We start from the raw sequence: 21364 nt of genomic DNA, 5'->3' as shown, positions 1-21364 counted from the left end.
TCTCTCTCTCATCAGCACTGTAGGGTACAGACCACTCTACTTCACCTATCTTTCTCTCGTTCCCTCTGTCCTCGCCACTAGTCTTTTACGGCTCATGTTCATGCGAGATATCTCTGAAAATCGAAACTGTCTCCAAGTAACTGTGAAAAAGCCTTGGAGGTGGGTGAGAAGTGTCTACAGTTCACAATATTTCCTCGTGTCACTGTGGGTGTGCTAATAATGATGTACAGTATTGTGGACTGCACGGTTTAGCAGACATCCCTATTAAATTACAATTCATGATTCCTTAATGCACATTAAAAAACAAAAAGTTCAGTCCACACAATCTGTTTGCTAATTGCTGCCTCCAGGTGTGCTGTTATTGACAATAACAATATGGTAATACTAGCTCTAACGAATATCATTTCATATAATTGCTTTCATATAAAACATATACAAAGCCTAAACATTAGTAGCGGGGTCAAACACTGTGCAGTATAACCAATAGAGAAGCACAAGAAAAAACACGGTCTAAGCCTGACAGCCCAAAGCATACATCGGCGTATGGACAATGATGAGCAGTACAGGTGTCATGTTCTAGTCTCAAGGGCCCCGACTTCAGCCGGCCCGTTCCTCTGCCACTTGCTCTTTTCGGAGAGCTGTTTGGGTCCTGAGTTTCCCCCTCCCCTCCATCCCTTCACCTGTCACACCGACGGCACATAATGAGGCAGGGTGAGAAAGTGCAAAGTAGCGTTCTATTGAGAACACATGTAAGCGCCGCTAATCCCCCTTCAGAGCGTTTGTTGTGTCATTAGAGCTGTGTGGGGATGGGATATGGTGACACAGGTTTAAGCTGGGCCCATTCACTCCTACAGCCCTCAGCTACCACGTAGTGTACACTGAGAGGGGGAATTAGCCCATTCACTAGCAGCAGCCCCTCAGTCGTTGGCTGCAGGCTTCTGACAGGAGCGGTCTCCCGACCACACCCCTCTGGAGTCCCTCTGGAGACGGGGCGCCGGTGTCACAGGGTTCACTTCATCGCTCGTCAGTATCGCTTCCACCCTCGCTCGCCCACGGTGGGTTCGATCTCAGGTCCTCTGACTTGCCAACGCCGTTCATAAACATTACTTTAGCCAGCTATGCCACCGGAAAGCTAGTGATTCGATGGCACGGTTAGCGGTACAGTAATTATACTGAGGAGTGAGTTCAACCAATTCAATTACACTTGGTCCAACTCCATTTGACCTCCTTTATGTTAAGGATGTCCTGTTCCTGTTAAATGGCTATTTGAATACACACAATGACTCATAGAATTGACAATGGAAAACTCCATACAAAATAAAATGTCAGACACTCCAATTGAGGTGAGCAGCTTTATGTATTTAGTTTATGTAGGCCTACATAGTACAGAGACAGGGATGGGCTCTGCAAGAGCTGCTTTACATACGAGTGGGCTTGGCTGCAGGGGTGACAATGACCTGCTGAACACAACATAAATATAGCTGCTCAGCAGCACAGTAGTACTACAAGAGAATTTGGTAACTTTATTTTGCACCCTGTTAATTACATAGTAATTACTACGTAAGTATTAGGAATAAAATATATCTATCTAGTAACTATTTGTTTTATCCACATACCTACAGTATAGAATAAGACCAAGGAATTTACCATACATGCATTCATAAGGTGTGATTTACTGCCTCTATGTCCCTGTCAGGCCTGTGCTGCGTAGTCACTGCAACACCTAAAGTCGGACAAGCACTACACAATTTTAGCTCCTTTCGAGCATTATTGCTTAGACATGGCAAATACCTTGTTTGATCTAAATTGCTATGTTATTAATGGGCCGTAAAATAGGGTATTGCAGGAAATTCTATCTTTAATTAAAATAAGCACACTTAAAGTGATTACATATAGAATTAAACATCTTTTGTGCACTATACATATATTTAACACAGACACAATAACATAGGCTTACAGCTGTTTTTTTAGCCAAGCAGCAGCAGTAGTGTAGTCTATGTAACATTACAAAGAATCCAACAGTTTTTGGCATTCATTAAAAAATGACCTGAAAATGCAAAATAAACTAATTCTTTGAGCTCGTTCTAGTGAAGATGGTACCATACAGAGTGTAAGGCTACAGGTTTCTAATAGTCATGAATGTTAGCTACTAGTTTACTTGTTAACAACTAACCTATGCTAGCTGATGCAGTTTACTCTATGTTATGCTAGCTACAGTAGCTACTGTACTGTATCTACCGCTAATCAAGCTAGCAGATATATTGTACGCTGCTGTTCACTAGCCTTCTCTACGTATCTTACAGAGTTGATACGAAGTAGTAGAGATTTATTCGCAAATGTCATCATCACAGACCTTAGTAGGCCTACTGTTTAAGATGAGATGTAAACATGGTATCATTGCCACTGGCTAATTCCTGGCTAACTATAGCTGCTCGCTAAGTCTTATTGCTGGCTTGGCAAATTGCCATACAGAGCAGTGGCTCTGATAGTTTTCCTTTTAACAAAAAAAAAATCAATTTCAACAGCTTCCAATTTGCTCTATTCCCACCCCTTTGTATTTTATTAAGTGGTATAACCCATCTCACCAACCCCGAATAACTCAGGTCAGTTCTATTCCAGTTCAGAGCTCTCTGAACTAGACTAGTGGGTTCCGTTCATTGGGGTTGTTCTTTCAGTTGCTCCCAGAGAGCGCCCCTGTCCGTGGCACGCCACACGTGCAGTGCAGTGCCGGCGGAGAGAACCAGGAAGAAGACGAAGGCGGTGGGGAAGCCCATCCAGTCCACCATGCCCCCTGTGAGGGCGCTGAACGTCAGCTTCCCCAGCACCTCCAGCGTGGCCAGGAAACTGTAGTGGGTGGCCTGCAGGAGAGGAGAGGAGAGGAGAGGAGAGGAGGCAGAGGGGAGCACATGACAGGTGAAAGGAGAGGAGGGGGGAAGGGTGGAGAGAGCACAGGAAAGAGAGGGGAAATGGAGAGGATGACAGGGATAAGGGAATAGGAGGTGAGAGGATAAGACAGAGAGAGAGAGAGAGAGAGAGAGAGATGGGGCAAGGGTCAGTCAAAGTCTCGTAAAGGTCAGGGCTATTTGCCAACAATCAGCCATGACTAATTCCCCTAAAAAGGAGAGAGGGGCGGCGGTGTGATGAAAGAGGAGGACAGAAGAGAAGAAAGAAGAAAAGAATGAAAGAAGGAGGCATAAAGAGTGAGAATGAGAGAGGGAGGTGGAAAGAGAAAGCGTGAGATCCTTGTCTCAGTGGATGGACAGAAGCCAACTGGTGAGGGGTATCTGATCCCAGCCTTCAGGCCTTCTGGGTGGACCAGAGAGACAGAAAGAGAGAGAAAAAGAGAGAGAGATCGGTGTAGGGCAAATAGAGAGAGAGAGAGAGAGAGATGGAGACAGAGAGAGACCGGCAGAGATGACCAGACCCCACCCCTGCGCCCTAATACTACAATAAAAGAGGGTGCTGCTCAGTAGGTCTCCGTCACCGACCCCTAAACACCAGCTCCTCCCACAGCCCTACCCCTCTCATTCACACTGCACCGCCCCTACGGACCTTCACAAATGCAAGGATGCCGATGACCATACCCACCAAGTGCAACCTGTACCTCAACCCATGCACAAGGTAGGTGGCAAGCAAGGGCAAGAAGCAGACTATAACACACTACCACCCAAATCAGAGCACTAAGGTGGAGGAGAAACCCTCTTCCTAATCCCTACAGCCTCCATCCTGTAGCTAGGCCTGTTCGCTGGGCGGCTTCGGGTGATTCACCTGAGTCCTAAGAATTCCCACCAATCCCCAGAGGTGTGTGTGTGTGTGTGTCTGTTTCTCAGACCCCCTTGCTCTGTGCGGGTCAGTGTCTCAGTGTGTGCGTGCCAGGTTTAGGTCCGAGTCCAGATAGGCGGGGCTGGGTTCACCATGGAGAGCCCTGCTGAGGGCCTGTGACCACGGCTAAGTGAAGTGCCTTTATTCCCACTAACTTGTTTAAGGGCTCTGGTTGCTCTCTCCTGGGTGCCTTAACAAGCACTCAGAGGATCAGCTTTCTGTCATTGGATACGACCCTCAGAAACACACTGGGAGTCAGACACGGGAGCTATATGTGTCATGAGAACATTTCAAATGAACCCCAGGGTTACCCTTGTCTTATTATCAGGGGTTGTGATTAGTTTTGCTTCATTATGTTCTTTTTGGCCCTAATTAGACCACGTAGTGTGTGTGAGTGTGTGTGTGTGTGTGTGTGTCTCTCCCTCTCTTCAGTGAGTGTTCCCAAGTTCTGTCCTCTTAAAGAGTGGCACCAAAGTTGACAGTAAAAGTCGTCACCGTGAGAATTGATTGAGTGACGCTGGTGAACCGTCTCCTCGGGGCAACGATGGCCCAGTTCAGATGGGACAATGGGAGCTATGTCAAAGAGGAGAGAGGGACCCAGAGAAAAAGAAAGAGAGATGTATAAAGAGAGAGACAGGGATCGAGAAGAGGGAGAGAGAGGGATGATAAAGGATGATAAAAGCAGTTGAGAAAGTGGCCCAGGTGTTCCTCCATCTTAAGCTGAGAGGAGGGTTCCCCGCAATCCTCTCTGTCTGGTCTGAGCCGTTGAGCCCCCCACGCCCCCCCACCCCCACCCCCAATCCGGCAGATTGTCAGAGTGACAGGAGACAGGGACAGGCAGGCTAGAGACTCAGCTCGTTGTTAGCTTGGTTTGCTCACAGCCAAGGAGTTTCTGTTTCCCTCTATTACGTAAGAGCCAGACCCAGGAGGCCATCTTCAGAGAAGCTGGAATTCTTCTATTCACCAACTAAGTTGAACCACTGGCTTCTCAGACAGCCTGCGTTGCTCCAAGGAAATACAAAGTTGTCTAGACTCAAGACTGTTCTAAGTATACTGACAGACTCCACTTTGCAGAAGGAGAATAATGGGTGCAGAGCAGACACTGATTTTCTATTCTATTCTTTTCTGTGCTATTCTATTCTTCTATTCATATACACACTGTTAACTACAGTATCTTGTCAGTGTGTGACTGACAGCTGTGTTCAGTCTCGGCCCTCACATACCTGAACGCTCTCCTCCGCTCTCTGTGTGCAGTGCATCATAGTAGTGAAGGTGAGGGTGGTGATGAGGCCACCCAGGAAGTGCTGAATACTCAGACTCAACACCGCCATCGCTGTTGAGGAAACCACATACACACGCATGAGCACACACACTAGAGATGCGAATATTGCGGATATATCCACGACATCCGCGGATATCCGCATCCGCGGGTGGGTAGGCCACTAAAAATCAACATTGCGATTAATTTCGGGTGGATTGCAGGTGGATTTGTCAGTTATATTCGTATTTAATAACTACTATTATTATATATATTATAACAACTGCAAGAAAGCGCGAGACCTGCCAGCAGCTCACTCAAATACCCTCGACCACTTCGTCAACCGAGATCCTGCGAAAGCGAGCCTATAATCTTTAAATTGTTTAAGTCAAGAAAATGCGCCTATATGAAAAGCGAATGAGCACGAACGGCTGGACATAATTTGAATGTAAATACAATAGCTTCATGTTTGGCGGGTTGGGTGTGGGTGCGGGTCTCTAAATTTTAGAAGATAATTATGTCAGGTGGCGGGTGGATGATTGATGAGTGCACGCGGATTCGGTTGCGCTCAAACTCCATCCGCGCATCTCTAACACACGCACACACACACACGCACACACACACACAAACAAACAAACAAACAAACAAAAACAAACATGCATCTCAACCTAACTTTTTGTGTTATGGGATGAGCTTTATTGTATCTATCCTTCATAGTTTTTCTTACTTATGTGTATGAGAAGCTGTGCTTCAGATGCATGATTTTTCCCCCTTCAAATATCGAATAAAATCAATCTTCCGTCTTTTATTTAACATTAAGTATAATATGCATGTAAATGTCACTTCATTCTTTGCACTGTAGGTCCGTTTGTGTCACTTTCACTTGATGATGAAAGGTTTCCTTTCACCTTCTCCACATTTGATTATGTTACACTCATTCTACAATAGACTGAATTCATTTTTTGTCTCAGAATTCTACACAAAACAGCCCATAATGACAGTTTTGAAATCAGTTTTCAAAATGTAAAATATCATATGTACACAAGTGTGCACATCCTTTGATAAGACACCCAAAAGTGAGCTGAAGTGCATTTTGTTTCTACTGATACAGTAGAGCTTCAAGTCGTCTTGGGAAGGAAAGAAGCCACGAGTTTGGCCCACTTGTTTCAGGAGATTTTTGCCCATTCCTCTTGGCCGCCTTGAAGCTGTATCAATGGAAATAAAAGGCCCCTCAGCTCACTTTTGGGTGTCATATCAAAGGGTGTGCACACTTGTGTACATATGATATTTTACATTTTGACTTTTAATAAATTAGCACAAATATCTAAAACTTCATTATGGGGTATTTAGTGTAGAAATTTGAGACAAAAAATTAACTCAATCTATTGTAGAATAAGTCTGTAACACAACGTGGAGAAGGTGAAAGGGGTGTGCAGACTTTCCGGCTTGACTGTATATTAAAAACAAAGCCTGCTCCCTGACAGGCAGTAGGGTACATCAGGGGAGTCGGGTCTGACACTGAGGCGCGGGGTACAGAGGGAGAAGAGAGGCGAGCCGTGCTGCATCGCGCTCTCACTAAACCAGGGAGGAAGTGGCCGCGCGGTCTCCAGCGAACGCTGAGGAAACACAGACGCTCTCGGCTCCCACGGCTGCTGAATTATTCACCTGAGACGGTCTGCCGAATAAGCCTTCTCTCTGTGCAGCGTATGAGACTCGAGACACTCGCTCATCTGAACGTGGGGGGGGGGGGGGGGGGGGGTGGCGGCGACAGGAGGAGAAGTTAATCATGTAATATTGAACGTTTGCAGCAAAGCTGCTCTGGTACCGTTTTGACATCTCTGATCCTGGTTTATGAAGAGCGAGGCCTTCGACTGCTCCTGTGCGAACGGTTCGACAGCGGAGCAGATTCTACTCAGGTTCCCTCCCTCCAAATCCACGTCTGTATTTATGGCATTCAAACAGAGTGGATCTCAGTGAGCTACGGTAGCATGTCGCTGCTGTGTTTAGTCAGAGGGCCGTTTTATGGATATTCCAGGAAAAATCCACACTCTTTAATGTGTGAATGTGGTGTGTTGTGGCAGCGCTGGGCTGTGTATTCATGTCGACCGGCAGGAGGCACAGAAAATAGGGATGCACGATATATCGGCAATCATATCGGTATCGGCCGATGTTAAGTCATTTTTTTGTATATCGGTATCGGTCGGATGTACAAAACAGGGCCAATGTGAACAAGCGATAATTATTTCTGTCTAGCTGCTGTTGTGTGTATTGTTTTTGAGAGGAAATAATGCAGTAAATCTAAGATTTATTGGCTTTTCCAAAAGTTTTGGAAATAGACAGTGTTTCCATGTGTTTCTCAGTATGTATAACATTTGATCATCATAGAAATTCATTTTAATACAGATCATATCGACATCTGTAAATATCGGTTATCGGCCATGACAGCAATGTTAATATCTGTTATCGGTATCGGCCAAAGTTTCCATATCGGTGCATCCCTAACAGAAAAAGGCAAAGGGTGCTCCATGACGCAACATCCCCGTCCAACCCTTGACAGGAGCACCAGTCTGAACGAAAGTCGAGAGCTTATCAAGTAAATATTCTTTTAGGGATGTGAAATGATGATCAGGTAGACGGTTGAGTTTTGTTCCCCGCCCCCCCCCCCCCTCCTCTCTCTCTCACCTTTCATGAGCGAGGATGGTTCGAGGATGGTCAGGAGGGAGCTCTGGAAAACCATGCTGACAGTCCGCATAACAAACACACGTCGCATCAGAGAAGCAATGCTGTGGAGGGAAAACAAACAGAAATAAACAAACTGCACAGGATAAAAATAAAAAAAACATACACAGGAAAAACAGGAGAGATTAGCTTAATACTATAGTCTTACACAAACACTGTCTTTCACTTATACAAAACACCCATACACACACTCGCAAGCCTGCAGTGTGCGTACACAGATGTACACAAACATCTCCCTAGACACAAACATCTCCCTAGACACTAATTGATAGTTAGTCTACAAGCCTTGTCTCTTGTGGGTTTGACTCATGGGGTAATCAATAACCTAAGGAGATCCCCAGCGTGGAGGATAATTAACGACCATCGGTTGTCTCACCACACAGCAAACACTAATACACACACACACACACACACACACAGACACACACACACAGACACACACGCGCGCACCCACACATTATGTACATATGTGTGTCTTAAGCATTAATGATAGTGTATGCCAATCACTCCCCAGAGGATGCTGTCAGTCACCAGATCCTTGTTGTGTCACTGACACACATCGGAAATCCATCTGCTGTGTTCAGCCAACCCTGCCTCTACTCACCTCTACCCTGCCTCTACTCTACCCTGCCTCTACTCACCTCTACCCTGCCTCTACTCTACCCTGCCTCTACTCACCTCTACCCTGCCTCTACTCTACCCTGCCTCTACTCACCTCTACCCTGCCTCTACTCTACCCTGCCTCTACTCACCTCTACCCTGCCTCTACTCTACCCTGCCTCTACCCTGCCTCTACTCACCTCTACCCTGCCTCTACTCACCTCTACCCTGCCTCTACTCACCTCTACCCTGCCTCTACTCTACCCTGCCTCTACTCACCTCTACCCTGCCTCTACTCACCTCTACCCTGCCTCTACTCACCTCTACCCTGCCTCTACTCACCTCTACCCTGCCTCTACTCACCTCTACCCTGCCTCTACTCACCTCTACCCTGCCTCTACTCACCTCTACCCTGCCTCTACTCTACCCTGCCTCTACTCACCTCTACCCTGCCTCTACTCTACCCTGCCTCTACTCACCTCTACCCTGCCTCTACTCACCTCTACCCTGCCTCTACTCACCTCTACCCTGCCTCTACTCACCTCTACCCTGCCTCTACTCACCTCTACCCTTCCTCTACTCACCTCTACCCTGCCTCTACTCACCTCTACCCTGCCTCTACTCTACCCTGCCTCTACTCACCTCTACCCTTCCTCTACTCACCTCTACCCTGCCTCTACTCTACCCTGCCTCTACTTTACTCTGCTTCTACTCCACCCTGCCTCTACTCTACTCCTCTCTACCCTGCCTCTACTCTACTCTACTTCTCTCTACTCCACCCTGCCTCTACTCTACTTCTACTCTACTACCTCTACTCCTCTCTATCCTGCCTCTACTCTGCCTCTCCTCCACCCTGCTTCTACTGTACTCCTCTATACTGTGCCTCTATACTCTGCCTCTACTCCACCCTGCCTCTACTCTACTCCTCTCTACTCTACCTCTACTCCTCTCTGCTCTGCCTCTACTCCTCAATGCTCTGCCTCTACTCCTCTCTGCTCTGCCTCTACTCCTCTCTGCTCTGCCTCTACTCCTCTCTGCTCTGCCTCTACTCCTCTCTGCTCTGCCTCTACTCCTCTCTGCCTCTACTCCTCTCTGCCTCTACTCCTCTCTGCTCTGCCTCTACTCCTCTCTGCCTCTACTCCTCTCTGCTCTGCCTCTACTCCTTCTGCCTCTGTGCAGCATTAAGACAGATTAGTCTGATTTACTGAGGAGTGAGAGTAATGAGGCCAACCAGTAGAACAGGGGTCGGGAAACTTTATGATAGCAAGAACCATTTTCTCCCATTTCACAAAACGTGTAGCGAGCCACTATGGATGAAAACAGTTTGAAAGAAGAAAAACACTGCAAGACATAGAAGGACTTCCTGTGTAAATTCTTCTTTGACCACAGAAGGCCTATGTTATGAAATTGTGGGGGGAATATTAATTTGACCTCTGTACGTTGTGCAATTTGGTGTGCGTGCGGTAGGGTAGTGCGTGAGTGCGTTCGTTTCATTTTCATTACGAATTTTTTGTCCTACAGAAAGTTAAAATCACTTGAGTTTCTTTTTACGTTAGCCTAATTTTAATCACTGATATTTTAATTCACTATTTCATTTTGAATAAATGCTTACATTTTAGACCAAACCAAAAATATGATGGGCCTATCTGCCGGCTCTATAGATAAATCTAAACTACGAGCCCACTCCACTAACACATCACATGATCACGACACGACATGCATCATGGGTGGGGGACAACAGGTTCACTGTGCACTTGTTCTAATGCAGCAGAGAAGACATGTATCTGATCTTCTATCTATCCATAAGACTGACATGTGTACCTGAGTGCCAGCAGCACCTTTCCTTTCTCCTCCCTCGCTCCTTTACCTTTCTTCCAGAAAAACAATCCTCCCATCATTCACAAGCTCAAGGCTTTCTTTCCTGTTAAACCAATCTTCCCATCATTCACAAGCTAAAGACATTCTTTCCTGTTGTTCCATTCCTTCTCAATGTCCCTCTTTCATGCGGTGTTCAGGGAGGAGTTGTTGTGGCCAAGGCAGGAAGGAACCCGACTGGCTAACACCTCACGCAGGCCCTGCCCAGATACGATTTTCGCCTATGGCGATGTTTGTCCCTGACCACACAGGTGTTTCTGATGGGGGTTCAGACTCCAAATGAGCTTTTAGAGTCTTAAAGGAGTAGTAAAGGGAAAATCATGTTTAGCCCTGTTTTAAGGTTACTTATGATCATATACAATGGTTCAGATCAAAAAGTTGACAAAACTAGCACTTTTGAGAAAGTCTGATAATTGCTCTACCACCGTTTCGGTCATACAATGGATGTGGGTGGGCACCGTGAAAAATAATTAAAAAACTCTCGATTTCAAAGACAAGAAGCTCACCGAGGGGGTAATTGGTGTCCGTTGGTGTTCTGACATCAAATTCGCCGCAAAGTATGAATCCTGTAGGGTTTTATTGATCATTTTATGAAATCCATTGACTTGTATTGATGCAACCATTGAAGATGTGTAGATCAATCCACAGAGGGGATTCAGGAAGCGGAACTACTTATGGTAGCTATTGTTATTGTTTATGTTAGCTTGGCTAGCTAGTTTGCTCACTGCTCACGCTACTCTTTCACTCACAGGCAAGGAATCCCTAGGCTACAGTTCAGAAAACGCTTATCAAAATGGATGATCTTGAAGAGTATGAATTTGATCACAAGATTAGATTTTGACGGCAGCACTTATCGTTTCGAGCCTGAATATAGTGAGGAGGAACTACAGCAAATGGAAGAGATGGAGGCTCGCTGAACCGCAGAGCCAGAGACGGTCAATGAAGCTGTCGCTATACCACGAACCACGTGTGATGTGCTTGCAAACATTGCCGACAGATGCCCACCAAAGAGGAAAGTTTGTGCTGTACTGTGCTGCGGCTTGCTTTTCAAGGAAGGAAGCTGAGCCGGAATCCACGGACCACGAGATCAAGGCATTGCGCGAGATCGGAATCAGTTCAAGCAGAGGTTTACACACGTATGTGCTGCGACTAAATAGTTAGTACTAGTACTAGTACCAGGGCAGGGCCGGCCCGAGGCATAGGCGAAATAGGCGGTCGCCTAGGGCGCCAAATGGCCAAGGGGCGCCTGGCCAAGGAGCACCAAAAAAAAAAAAAAAAAAAATTTATTTTTTATTCCGTAATCCCTAGTGTCTCTATTACGCTTCGCAATGCGATGCGGCGCCTCCCCCGTTAACAAATCGCGCAGCACCCCCCCCCCCCCCGTCAACAAATCGCGCAGCAGCAGCACCCCCCCCCCCCCGTCAACAAATCTCGCCTAGAGCTGCTGAAATGCTAGGGCCGGCCCTGACTAGTACTATGCTAAATATTTTAAAAAGCCTTTCCAGATGAACTAGAATCTTACTTTATGGCAAAGTATATGTCAGATTGCCAACTAACACCACTGTACGCTGGACTTGGTGTGTGTGTGTGTGTGTGTGTGTATGTGTGTGTGTGTGTGTGTGTGTGTGTGTGTGTGTGTCTGTGGGTGTGAGAGAGAGAATCGGACACAACATAGGCCTCAGCACTTCTGGATGTGTGTGTGAGAGGAGAGAGAGAGAGAGAGAGAGAGAGAGAGAGAGAGAGAGAGAGAGAGAGAGAGATAGAGATAGAGTCACTGTGGCAATCTGTATTTCAGTATTTTTCCATGTGTGAAAATGTTACAATTCCGCCCGAGATTAGAGAACTAGATAGAGAGGGGGGGGGTGCACTTTTGTAAAAGACTCCCTTGAGAAAGCTGGTGTTCGGAGAGACTTGCATTGTGTTGAGCGGTATCACTTTACAGGGGGAGGGAGATGAGCAGGGAGGGAGCAAACAGGGAGAGAGTGTGGGGATATGAATGACTGACATATGACAGACACAGCATGACGGACAGGTGTACAGCACAGACACAGATCAGCCCACCTGACGTCAGGTGTTCAACAGATATCTTTTGACAGGACTCCTGCTTTGTTGAGTGTTGATTGATGGACCTGATCATTCTGGGCACTAGCTAACGCCCTGTGTTGGGAAACGTTCAGTGTGTGGGGCATTGTTGTTATTTATATCTAACATTACATCACGCGGGGCGTGGGATACCATGTGATTGTATTGTACAGATATGTTCTTATGTAAGGAGGTGGGGACGGGGCTCTGATTAGTTGAAATGGACGTTGATTGAACCTCACGGGTAAGGCCGACCCAAAGGGCATTAATCCATGAAAAGGGCAGAGAGTCTGATAGTTCCTGAAGGTGTTGGGGCCTGTCTCCTGTCCTCAGAGCACTGGTGTGTGTGTGTGTGTGTGTGTAGGAAGGACGGAGGGCTGGAGGGAGTTGGGAGGGGATTCCTCACACCTGCTGCTCTCGCAGTGTGGGGGCTCCCGGCTCTCATACAGAGCTGTGTTTACTTCAATTAGACACACACACACTTGTGCACACACACTCACACAGAAAGCTACAAACGCACAAGCGCACACACACGCACGCACGCACGCAGCCAGCATACCTGAACTGTGCGAGCAGCAGTCCACCAAGGGAGGAGCCCATGATGGAGAAGCCCATGGCAACCACGCCGTTCCAGAAGCCCAGCTCCCGCGCCGTCATGTGGTGGTCCAATAGGAACAGAGGGAACATGGTGACCGCGCCCTGCTCACCTGTGGCACAGGAAGGGAGGGGTGGAGGGGTTAAGGTGGGCATTTTTATACAACCAGCGGTATACATTTCCCCTCTCAACAGGTTCAGATGATGGAAACCTGAAAAATGAAAACTCGAGCACAAAACACCAGACACTTGTAGTACAGTGAAAACCAGGTAACCTGTGTTGGCCTTGACATGCTAATGAAAAAGATGTTCTCACAGGTATTCAGAGAATGGAGGAGAAAGATGAAGATACTGTTCTGATGCAGTGTAGGCCCACAGTGAGTAGGCTATCTGCCAAGTAAGTCCTATCTGAGCCACCACGGTGACTTATTGCACCAAGCTGCTGTACACCTGCTCAGCACACTGACGGCTAAAAAAAACATTGTATGATACGACGTCTGCTCAAATCAGAACCTGCAATTCCTGGAAAGTGTCAATAATAGATGTGTCTAAGAAGATAAATATCCTCTGTAACTTTATCAAACAAATGCCTGCTGCCTTCCGAGCGAGGAAAAGGAAAACACAAAAACTTCCTGCTCGCATGAAACGCGCCTCCGAGCGCTTCTCGGTTTGAAAAATAAAGTTGTTTTTATCAGTCAATAGACTTTGGTAGCGTGGCGTGGAACGAGGGATAATGTTCCTGCCGAACGGAGGTGTAAAATATTCAGAGCGGGCGCCATTATTAATGGAGAGTTACTTCAGAAAGACAGAGATGGCAGCCGTGAGTGACAGCTCGGAGACTGTGCCGCTGTCAAAGAGCCACGGCTCCGCACAAAAGAACAACAATGGGAATAAATCTCAACTCACTCACTCACTCCCTCCCTCACTCAGCAAGGAGCAAAACAAAAATAGAGAACGAAATAAGAAGAGGGAACAAAGTTGCGGTACATAAAACAGTGGAATCAAAAAGATTGTTCTCTCTCTGAGAAGACATTGAGAACCTCCCAGGGAGGGGAGCGCTCTGTCGGCGCGCGTGTAAACGCTCTGACAACAGTCTGACAGCCCAGCTAAACGAGGCAGGAGAGAGAGAGAGAGAGAGAGATGGAGACACACACACACTGCTCTGATGAAGATACATTCCATTCAGCATCCGTATCTATCTATCTATCTATCTATCTATCTATCTATCTATCTATCTATCTATCTCTTTCTCTGTATCTATACTATACTGTCTAGCCTAAAGTAGCTACACTACATGGTCTGTTGACCAGGTGCCTGTATTGTCTACTGGGCCTCCACATGTTTGTCCAAATGGGCCACAATTAGCCCAAATAACAACAAACATGAGTCATGGTAGGACATGGTGAACACTCATTCTACTCAAATGGCTGATATTGCCAGAGCCATGCTCCATCCAACTACAGTAGTTGTGTAAAATGGCGTCTCTCTATGCCTGTGCCGAGCTTCTGCCTCCAACTAATTATTTCTGTAAAGAGGAGCAGAGGAGCATAACAAGGCTGATTATTCACTTCTATAAATACTCTCAGAGCAACAATTGTCCATTTCAGCAGGGATTTCATTAGACCTCCACTAAGATGAAACTAGCAAAGAGGAGGGTGAAGGTGAGGGAGAGGGAGAAAGACGGAGGTGTATAAGGAAGAGAGAGAGAGAGACAAAGGAAGGAGAGAGACAGAGAGAAAGGAGGGAGAGAAATGAACAGCGCAGAAAAGCAGAATCAATAGGAGTTCTGAGAAAGAAAGAAAAAACTGGGCATAAGAGAACAGAGCAGAGAGAGAGAGAGAAAGAGAGAGAGAGAGATAGAGAGAGAGAGAGAGGGGGACTGGGACACATTGTGAGGAGGTTAGTGAAGGGGAAACAGAGGACTGGCCGGCTGACAGAAAACGACAAGTGTGTAGGTTGTGTGTTAGAGATAGTGAGCGAGGAGAGAGAAGAGAGAGAGAGGAGGGAAGGCAGAGGGATCGGGGTGAGGGGTCATTGAGGGCACAGGGGTCACACCTCTCAGAGCCCAGGAAGCTTACAGTAGACAATAGAGCCGGGATCAGAGGGATCACCGAGGACAAGCTGGAGAAAACAACCTCCCATCTACACGCGTGTGCGCACGCATGTAAACACACATGTGCGCAGGTGCGCCGTGCGGCACACACAAACACGCATGCACAAACACACACCTTTTGAGCAGACCTCTAGCACTGAACGGTGAACATACTGTATGAACAAGTTCTCACGGGCGTTCACTAAGACCCCCACACAGACTCTTCTATGGATGGCCTATTGACACACTCCCTCGATGACAACAGGAGCAGTGTCACATGCTGTGCTGTAGGTGTGTGTGAGCAGGTGTCAGAGGGTTCCTTGTGCCCATTAGGGAAATAGCGTGAGAATAGACTCTCCATCTTAGTGTCAAGGTAAAAGCTCTGGGTAACTCTAACTGCCCCCAACCCTAAAGACTCAGTTTGCTTCACAACAACAGATCCTATCTCTCCCCCGACTCAACCTACCACTAAACAGGAAACCATAACTAAAGAAGGTTTACCACGCGACCAACCACTTACTGTAGGTTAAAAGCCCCTGCAATGTTGTCTACATGACTGATGTTGATGGACATGTTTGGAAAACATGTGCTAAGCTCAATGAGATCCTCTTAAACAGCTAAACAGCTCCTTTCACATACTATCGTTTACCTCTTGAAGAACTGAGGATGATCTCGCCCTCTCTCGTGGTTCTGTATGGGTTTTTGGCTTATCGTTATTTTCCACATCTCCACCCACCCCCCTCACTCAGGGCACCATGTGGTGGTTGTTCATTAATTCATCCCCCCTTCAGCCTCCCTCCCTCCCCGCCCGCAGCCCTCCCCCCATTCCCTCTGGAAAATAACCCCCCTGTGCTACCGCCCCCCACCCCCGCGCCCCCCCCCCCCTGTGCACCATCCAGTATTACTGCCGCCCATGCCTCCCTCTCAGCCCTCCCCAGCATAGAGCTGTGCTTGTTGGGGGCAGTGGGGGTCTCCCACACTCCACCTGGTCACTTCCCAAAGGAAGTGTCCATCAGCCCCCCCCCCCCCCCCTCCACCCATGATCTCCTGTCTTCCACCATCTTTGAGCTAGTCCTCGCCTCCGTCTCTCGGGCTATAGACCTGGGCGACGTTAATGAGCCCAACACCAACTAGCTCTGCCTAGCTTCAGACCCCATACTCCGTCTGCAGGCCCACATCTGCATCTGAACTTCAGACCCCATACTCCGTCTGCAGGCCCACATCTGCATCTGAACACAATACCATTCATTCTGTGTGTGTAGAAGTCGTAAATAGCGAGTTATTCAGACGTCATCTCTAGACTAGGATCATATCTCTACAACTAGACTAGCGTCACATCTACCCTCCATCTGACTAACCCTCCATCTTGCAGTACTATCCTTCATCTATGTTCTCTGGATATTTCCGAGGTTTCCTCCTACTCCCCCTACCCTCCCTCTCCCCCCTCCCTGGGAGTCTGCCCAGACCGCCCGTCCCATGGCCGAGACCTCAGATGGTACAGAGGTCAGTCACACGCCTCCATCCGATTGGTCGGGCACAGACCAAACTCCCCATGTTCATTAATACTGTGTGTGTGTGTGTGTGTGTGTGGTTGTGTGTGTGTGTGTGTGTGTGTGTGTGTGTGTGTGTGTGTGTGTGAGAGTGAGAGAGAGAGAGAGAGAGAGAGAGAGAGAGAGAGAGAGAGAGAGAGGGTACATGGGTGGGGGGGGTATGCATTATGCTTTATTTCCATAGATTTTTAATGCATCATAAAGCAACATTGGACATGCACATGAACATAAACAAAAAAAGATAGGAAGCTTTGCTACTGATAATATTTCACATGAGGCTTCTGTAATGTTATTGATAATGGTGCTGATGAACCCCCCAGACAGATTAAGGGGTCTTGATGTTCTGTCTAGTGTTGTCAGCTGGGACTCATCTGATTACTGGGCCACCCCTTAACTCTCCATGTTTAATACACACACACACACACACACACACACACACACACACACACACACAAACACACAAACATGTGCTTAAGAAATGACACAAGCACACACGTCCACAAGCAAACAAATGTATGCAAATGTCTAAGTGCACATGAGTTCCCACCACCCACGAATACACACACACCAGTGTGATGCAGCATCTCTCGTTTCAGTTTCCGAGAAAAACTGCTATAGACACAAAGACTAATCCTTACATAATCCCCTTCTGCTGCCAAACACCAAACTCTGTCCTTATCAACTCTCTCCTTTCACACAAACACATACTGTACACACACAAATTCACGTAGGCACAACGATTGTCTGTAGGTACTTATCAACTATCAATTATCAAGTGTCTTTTTTGGCTCATAGGCTAAACTTTGATACAATAAAGTCAAGTGTATTTGTGGACTAAATAGATTTTTTTTTTTAAATACTGTCTACAAAAGCTGGAGCACTGTAGGCTTCCTCTTTGTCCAACACTGATAATGAGACTTTCAGACCGTGCCGGACAGACTTCCTACCCCTAAAGTGCCTCACTCTGGCTCGCTAATGATCAACACTGATCGCATCATTCTACAAACCTGTTCGTCGCTACGACGCAAACGCCAATGGATATGGCAACAGGGGCATCTAGTGGTGAGATACGGGACTACATTTGGGCCGAAGTAGCATACCTACACACATATTATTAATTATAGGGCAACTACTAGAGCTTGTGGCCAATTATAGCACACTGTATGCACCTCTACTGCATAAGGCGAGTGTAGGAGGGTATATATAGGCAACTTGGAAGAAATCAACACGGAAATGGCAACAAGGGTTTTTTGCCAGAAAAATGTAGCTAGCAACATTGCCTCAAAAAGTGCCCAGTATAGGCCTGTAGGGCAGTTGGATTACTCACCTAGTTTGTATGTGAGGACGTAGAGTACGGTCCAGGGGGTACCTGGCACTGCCAGCATTTTCCTCCACACCTTCCACGGCTGCACCGAGTCCATCACCAGGCCCGGACCCCTCTGGCCCCTCACCAGCTCATCGTCCAGCACCGGGGCCCCCCACACGAACAGCGCCACCCCGCAGTACACGCAGGCCAGGAGCATGAACATCCAGCCCCAGCCCGCCACGTCGATGACCGCCAGGAGCCCGCCTCCGGCAAACACAGAGCCGGCCTTGTAGCCCACCACCTGGGCTGTGTTCCCCAGGCCCAGCTCGCCACGCCCTTTCAACAGCCCCACGGCTGCCCCGTCCACGGCGATGTCCTGGACCGACGCCAGGGCGTTCATGGCCAGCAGGGTGCCCGCCACTCCCCAGATGTGGGCGTTGGGCGCCAGAGCGGCGCTGGCGACGCAGGTGAGCGCCAGGCCGGATACGGTGGCCACCAACCAGCGCCGTTTGGTGCCAACCCGGTCCACTAGGGGAGCCCAGAGCACCTTGAGCACCCAGGGGAAGTAGAGCATTTTGGTGAGGCCGATTCGGGTGAGGGAGTGGCCAGCGCCACGCAGGTAGACGGGGAGGAGGGAGGACTGGAGGCCATAGGGGATGCCCTGGACAAAGTACAGGAGGCCCAAGAAAACTAGCTTGTCATTCATGGTCCACCACTACAATTATCCTCCAGGGAAACTGTCAGTCGGGTTCAGGTCGTCATGACGGTGGCTGGCCAGGTGCCGACCGACAGATCGATCAGCCTGGGAGAGATGGTGACAAGACAGAGATGATTTGGATCAGTACTTTAGATCTACCCAGGTCATTTATTGAATCCCATTGTGTTTCATACCTACAGTAAGGGAAGCCTGGCCAAGAGGCAGCAGAATAACATAGCATCATTTGTTTTGATTTTTTTGACAGAGAATATGCACTTTTATTCCACTTTTTGTGTTGCTGTTTGAGGCCCGACTGAAGAGCAAGCTGCTGCGAGCTGTATCAAAATAAGCTCCACACCAATTGACCGGGCGGCGGTGTGGCGCACTGGGGGTGGAGCAAGCCGCACTGCCCGAAACAGCATTGGTTGAAACTGCTTCGACAGTCATCTGTCACGTTTGTTTGCTAGACGAGGAACGCGCTAGCAGGCTTTAAACAGGTTAATGAAGCAATAGAGAATATAAATAGCTGGTGATATCATAGCTAAAACAGTTTTATTGACTAGCTAGCCAACCAGCCAAAACAGAGCTAAAGCTGTCAGCTGCATGAGTTACTATCAGTTAGCTAGCTAACGTTAGCTAAACTAAGCCAAAACATGACATATATGCAGCACGTGCACGCACCAAATGTACTAATTTGGGTGAGATTGCAATAGATAACATTAAATAAATGTTAAGATATTTGAGTTCGAGCTGATTTAGTTATAGCATCTTATGTTAACTAACAACATACGGGGAGAATGTGTTAGCTGAAACCGGTCCGTTCGCTGCACTGCTGCTGAATGACAAGTTGCCAGGTATAAACCTATCCCTCTGTCCCGGTGTGTGTCCGAAGGAATCCTGATCAGCGTCCATCACATTTGGCATTTCCTTCCGAGGAAGCTGCTAGTTTTTTTTCTTTTAAAATCTTTTTTAACCTGAAATTTTAGCAAGGCTCTTGATATAACTTTAATTTGGCTTTTTTAAACATGCCGCCCTTGATCAAAGAACCTGGCAACCCCGCAAGTGTCTAACTTCCTTTCAGCTAGAAGCCTTTTTGAGAAGTGGGGCCTTTTTGGGAATCGTTCAAAATAAAAGCACTAATTAGAGGCTGACATACGGAAGAGCATTAGGGCCAGCAGCGGAGTTTTTTTTTTTTTTAAGCTTCTGAGTTTAAAGTCAGAAATCTGACTATTTTTCTCAGAAATTCCGACTTTTTTTCTCAGACATTCTGACTTCAATCTCAGAAATTCTGACTTTAATCTTAGAAATTATTTCAGATTTATTTTTCAGAAATTCTGACTTTAAACTCAGAAGCTTAAAAAAAAAAATAAACTCAGTTGTTGGCCCTAATGCTCTTCCGTACTGACATGTACTTTTCCTTAAAAAAGAAAAAAAAAGACTATAACCAACTGTCGAAATGCTGTTCTTACTTTGAAACGTATACTGTATGATTCAGTCTATTCATTGTATCCCAAACATAAAGCACATCTCACTGCTGATCCCACCTGACGATCTCACCTGTCTGAGGAGAAATACTCCACTCTGACATGTTGTTGAATTGATGAACCTTATCTATTATTTGATTGTGCATGTACAGTTGACTTCAGGCCAGTGGATCCATGGACAATTGACCATCATATTACACTCCCATTAAAGAGTCGAGTCCAGAATGCATTCGAATGATCTTGACATTTATTGCTCCCAAGTCCAGTTATGGTTACTGCAGTGAAACAGTCAATGAAATGATATCAGTACTGACAGACAAATAATACAAGGCATATGAAAGAATGTAGGCTACTTCAATTAAATTATCAATTTAGATAAATCCAAACCATAACTAATTACCATTCAAAGCAGAATGCAAAACAAACAAACCAATTACTAAACATAACTTACATTCAAACAATAGCAGAAACTTACATCAACATTGACACATGACAGTCTGTTACCCATGAGGTCTGGTGTGAGGGTAAGAGAGAATAGAACCAGCACTACTGCTCCTTATGGTGAGGTGAGCACAGGTAACCACACTTGGTCCTAATTGGAATCTGGTGGAGTACACCCCAGGCCCCTAGGGGCAGTGGTTCTACCGGAATGCACTGTGGGGATGCAGAATACTGCAGTGAGGAATTCATAACAAACCTTGTTTATGTTACTGACGCTAGTGTTACTGTAGGCCCCTTATCCAATGCAGTCAGTTACTGTGTTAGATGATAAGTATAGACCGAAATCCAACCGAAGAGCTGTTACCATAATACAAAAATATAAATTCAATTTCCTCAGGTACTTGTGGTTTCTTTTCTTCTTGACTTTTGGGCAAAAAATGAATGGACTTCAGGAGAAAAATGCGGTCAAAACAAATATTTATTGAGCACACCACACAGGTCAAAATTTCGGCAATACTAAGGTTCTTTTACGAGGTGGCGAGCTTATATACTTGGCTTCAGGCCAAGATCACATGACAAACAAATTTGCATACAAGGGATGTACATTTAACACAGATCTGGTCAACTAGTCTTGTAATTGGTCAATAGGTCACTGAGCTCTGCCCCCCTCCGGACATGGGGGCAATCTTGGGTTCTTCCTGTGTCACGTTACAACTGTAGACTTCTTCTTCAGAGGTGTTATCTTTATTGACCCAGAGGACAAAGGAATGTTTACTCAGGACAGGGCCTGTGTTGTAATCTACATGTTAGGTTTACTTGTAATT

The 21364-nt window shown here is 46.8% G+C and overlaps 1 protein-coding gene across 2 annotated transcripts; it reads right to left on the bottom strand.

Annotated features, from left to right (window-relative positions):
• Positions 1-1398: 1398 nt before the first annotated feature.
• On the bottom strand, positions 1399-19439 carry mfsd3 (major facilitator superfamily domain containing 3). 2 transcript variants are annotated; one of them, XM_084457596.1, is made up of 7 exons: positions 19406-19439; positions 17940-18720; positions 12936-13083; positions 7763-7863; positions 5046-5155; positions 4318-4395; positions 1399-2858 (listed from the first exon to the last, which is right to left on the bottom strand). In XM_084457596.1, exons 2-7 carry the CDS (start codon positions 18622-18624, stop codon positions 2655-2657), a joined length of 1326 nt encoding a protein of 441 aa, XP_084313722.1. In that variant the 5' UTR covers positions 18625-18720; positions 19406-19439; the 3' UTR covers positions 1399-2654. The 2 variants fall into 2 exon arrangements, with proteins under 2 accessions (XP_084313722.1, XP_084313723.1); XM_084457597.1 differs by lacking the exon at positions 4318-4395.
• Positions 19440-21364: the final 1925 nt, after the last annotated feature.

The sequence above is a fragment of the Borostomias antarcticus genome (genome assembly GCF_949987555.1).
Source record: "Borostomias antarcticus genome assembly, chromosome: 23".
Taxonomy (NCBI): Eukaryota; Metazoa; Chordata; class Actinopteri; order Stomiiformes; family Stomiidae; genus Borostomias; species Borostomias antarcticus.
The sequence above is the reverse complement of the archived record's forward strand: the minus strand, read 5'-3'. Positions and strand labels throughout refer to the sequence as shown.

Excerpts from the sequence above, each read along its gene's own strand:
- mfsd3 (XM_084457596.1), bottom strand. The coding sequence starts at position 18,624 with ATGAATGACAAGCTAGTTTTCTTGGGCCTCCTGTACTTTGTCCAGGGC. Across the intron at positions 4,396-5,045 it reads GAGCGGAGGAGAGCGTTCAG|CTCCCATTGTCCCATCTGAA; the intron begins GTATGTGAGGGC and ends TCTTTGACATAG. Across the intron at positions 2,859-4,317 it reads TCACTCAATCAATTCTCACG|GCCACCCACTACAGTTTCCT; the intron begins GTGACGACTTTT and ends CCTCTCCTGCAG.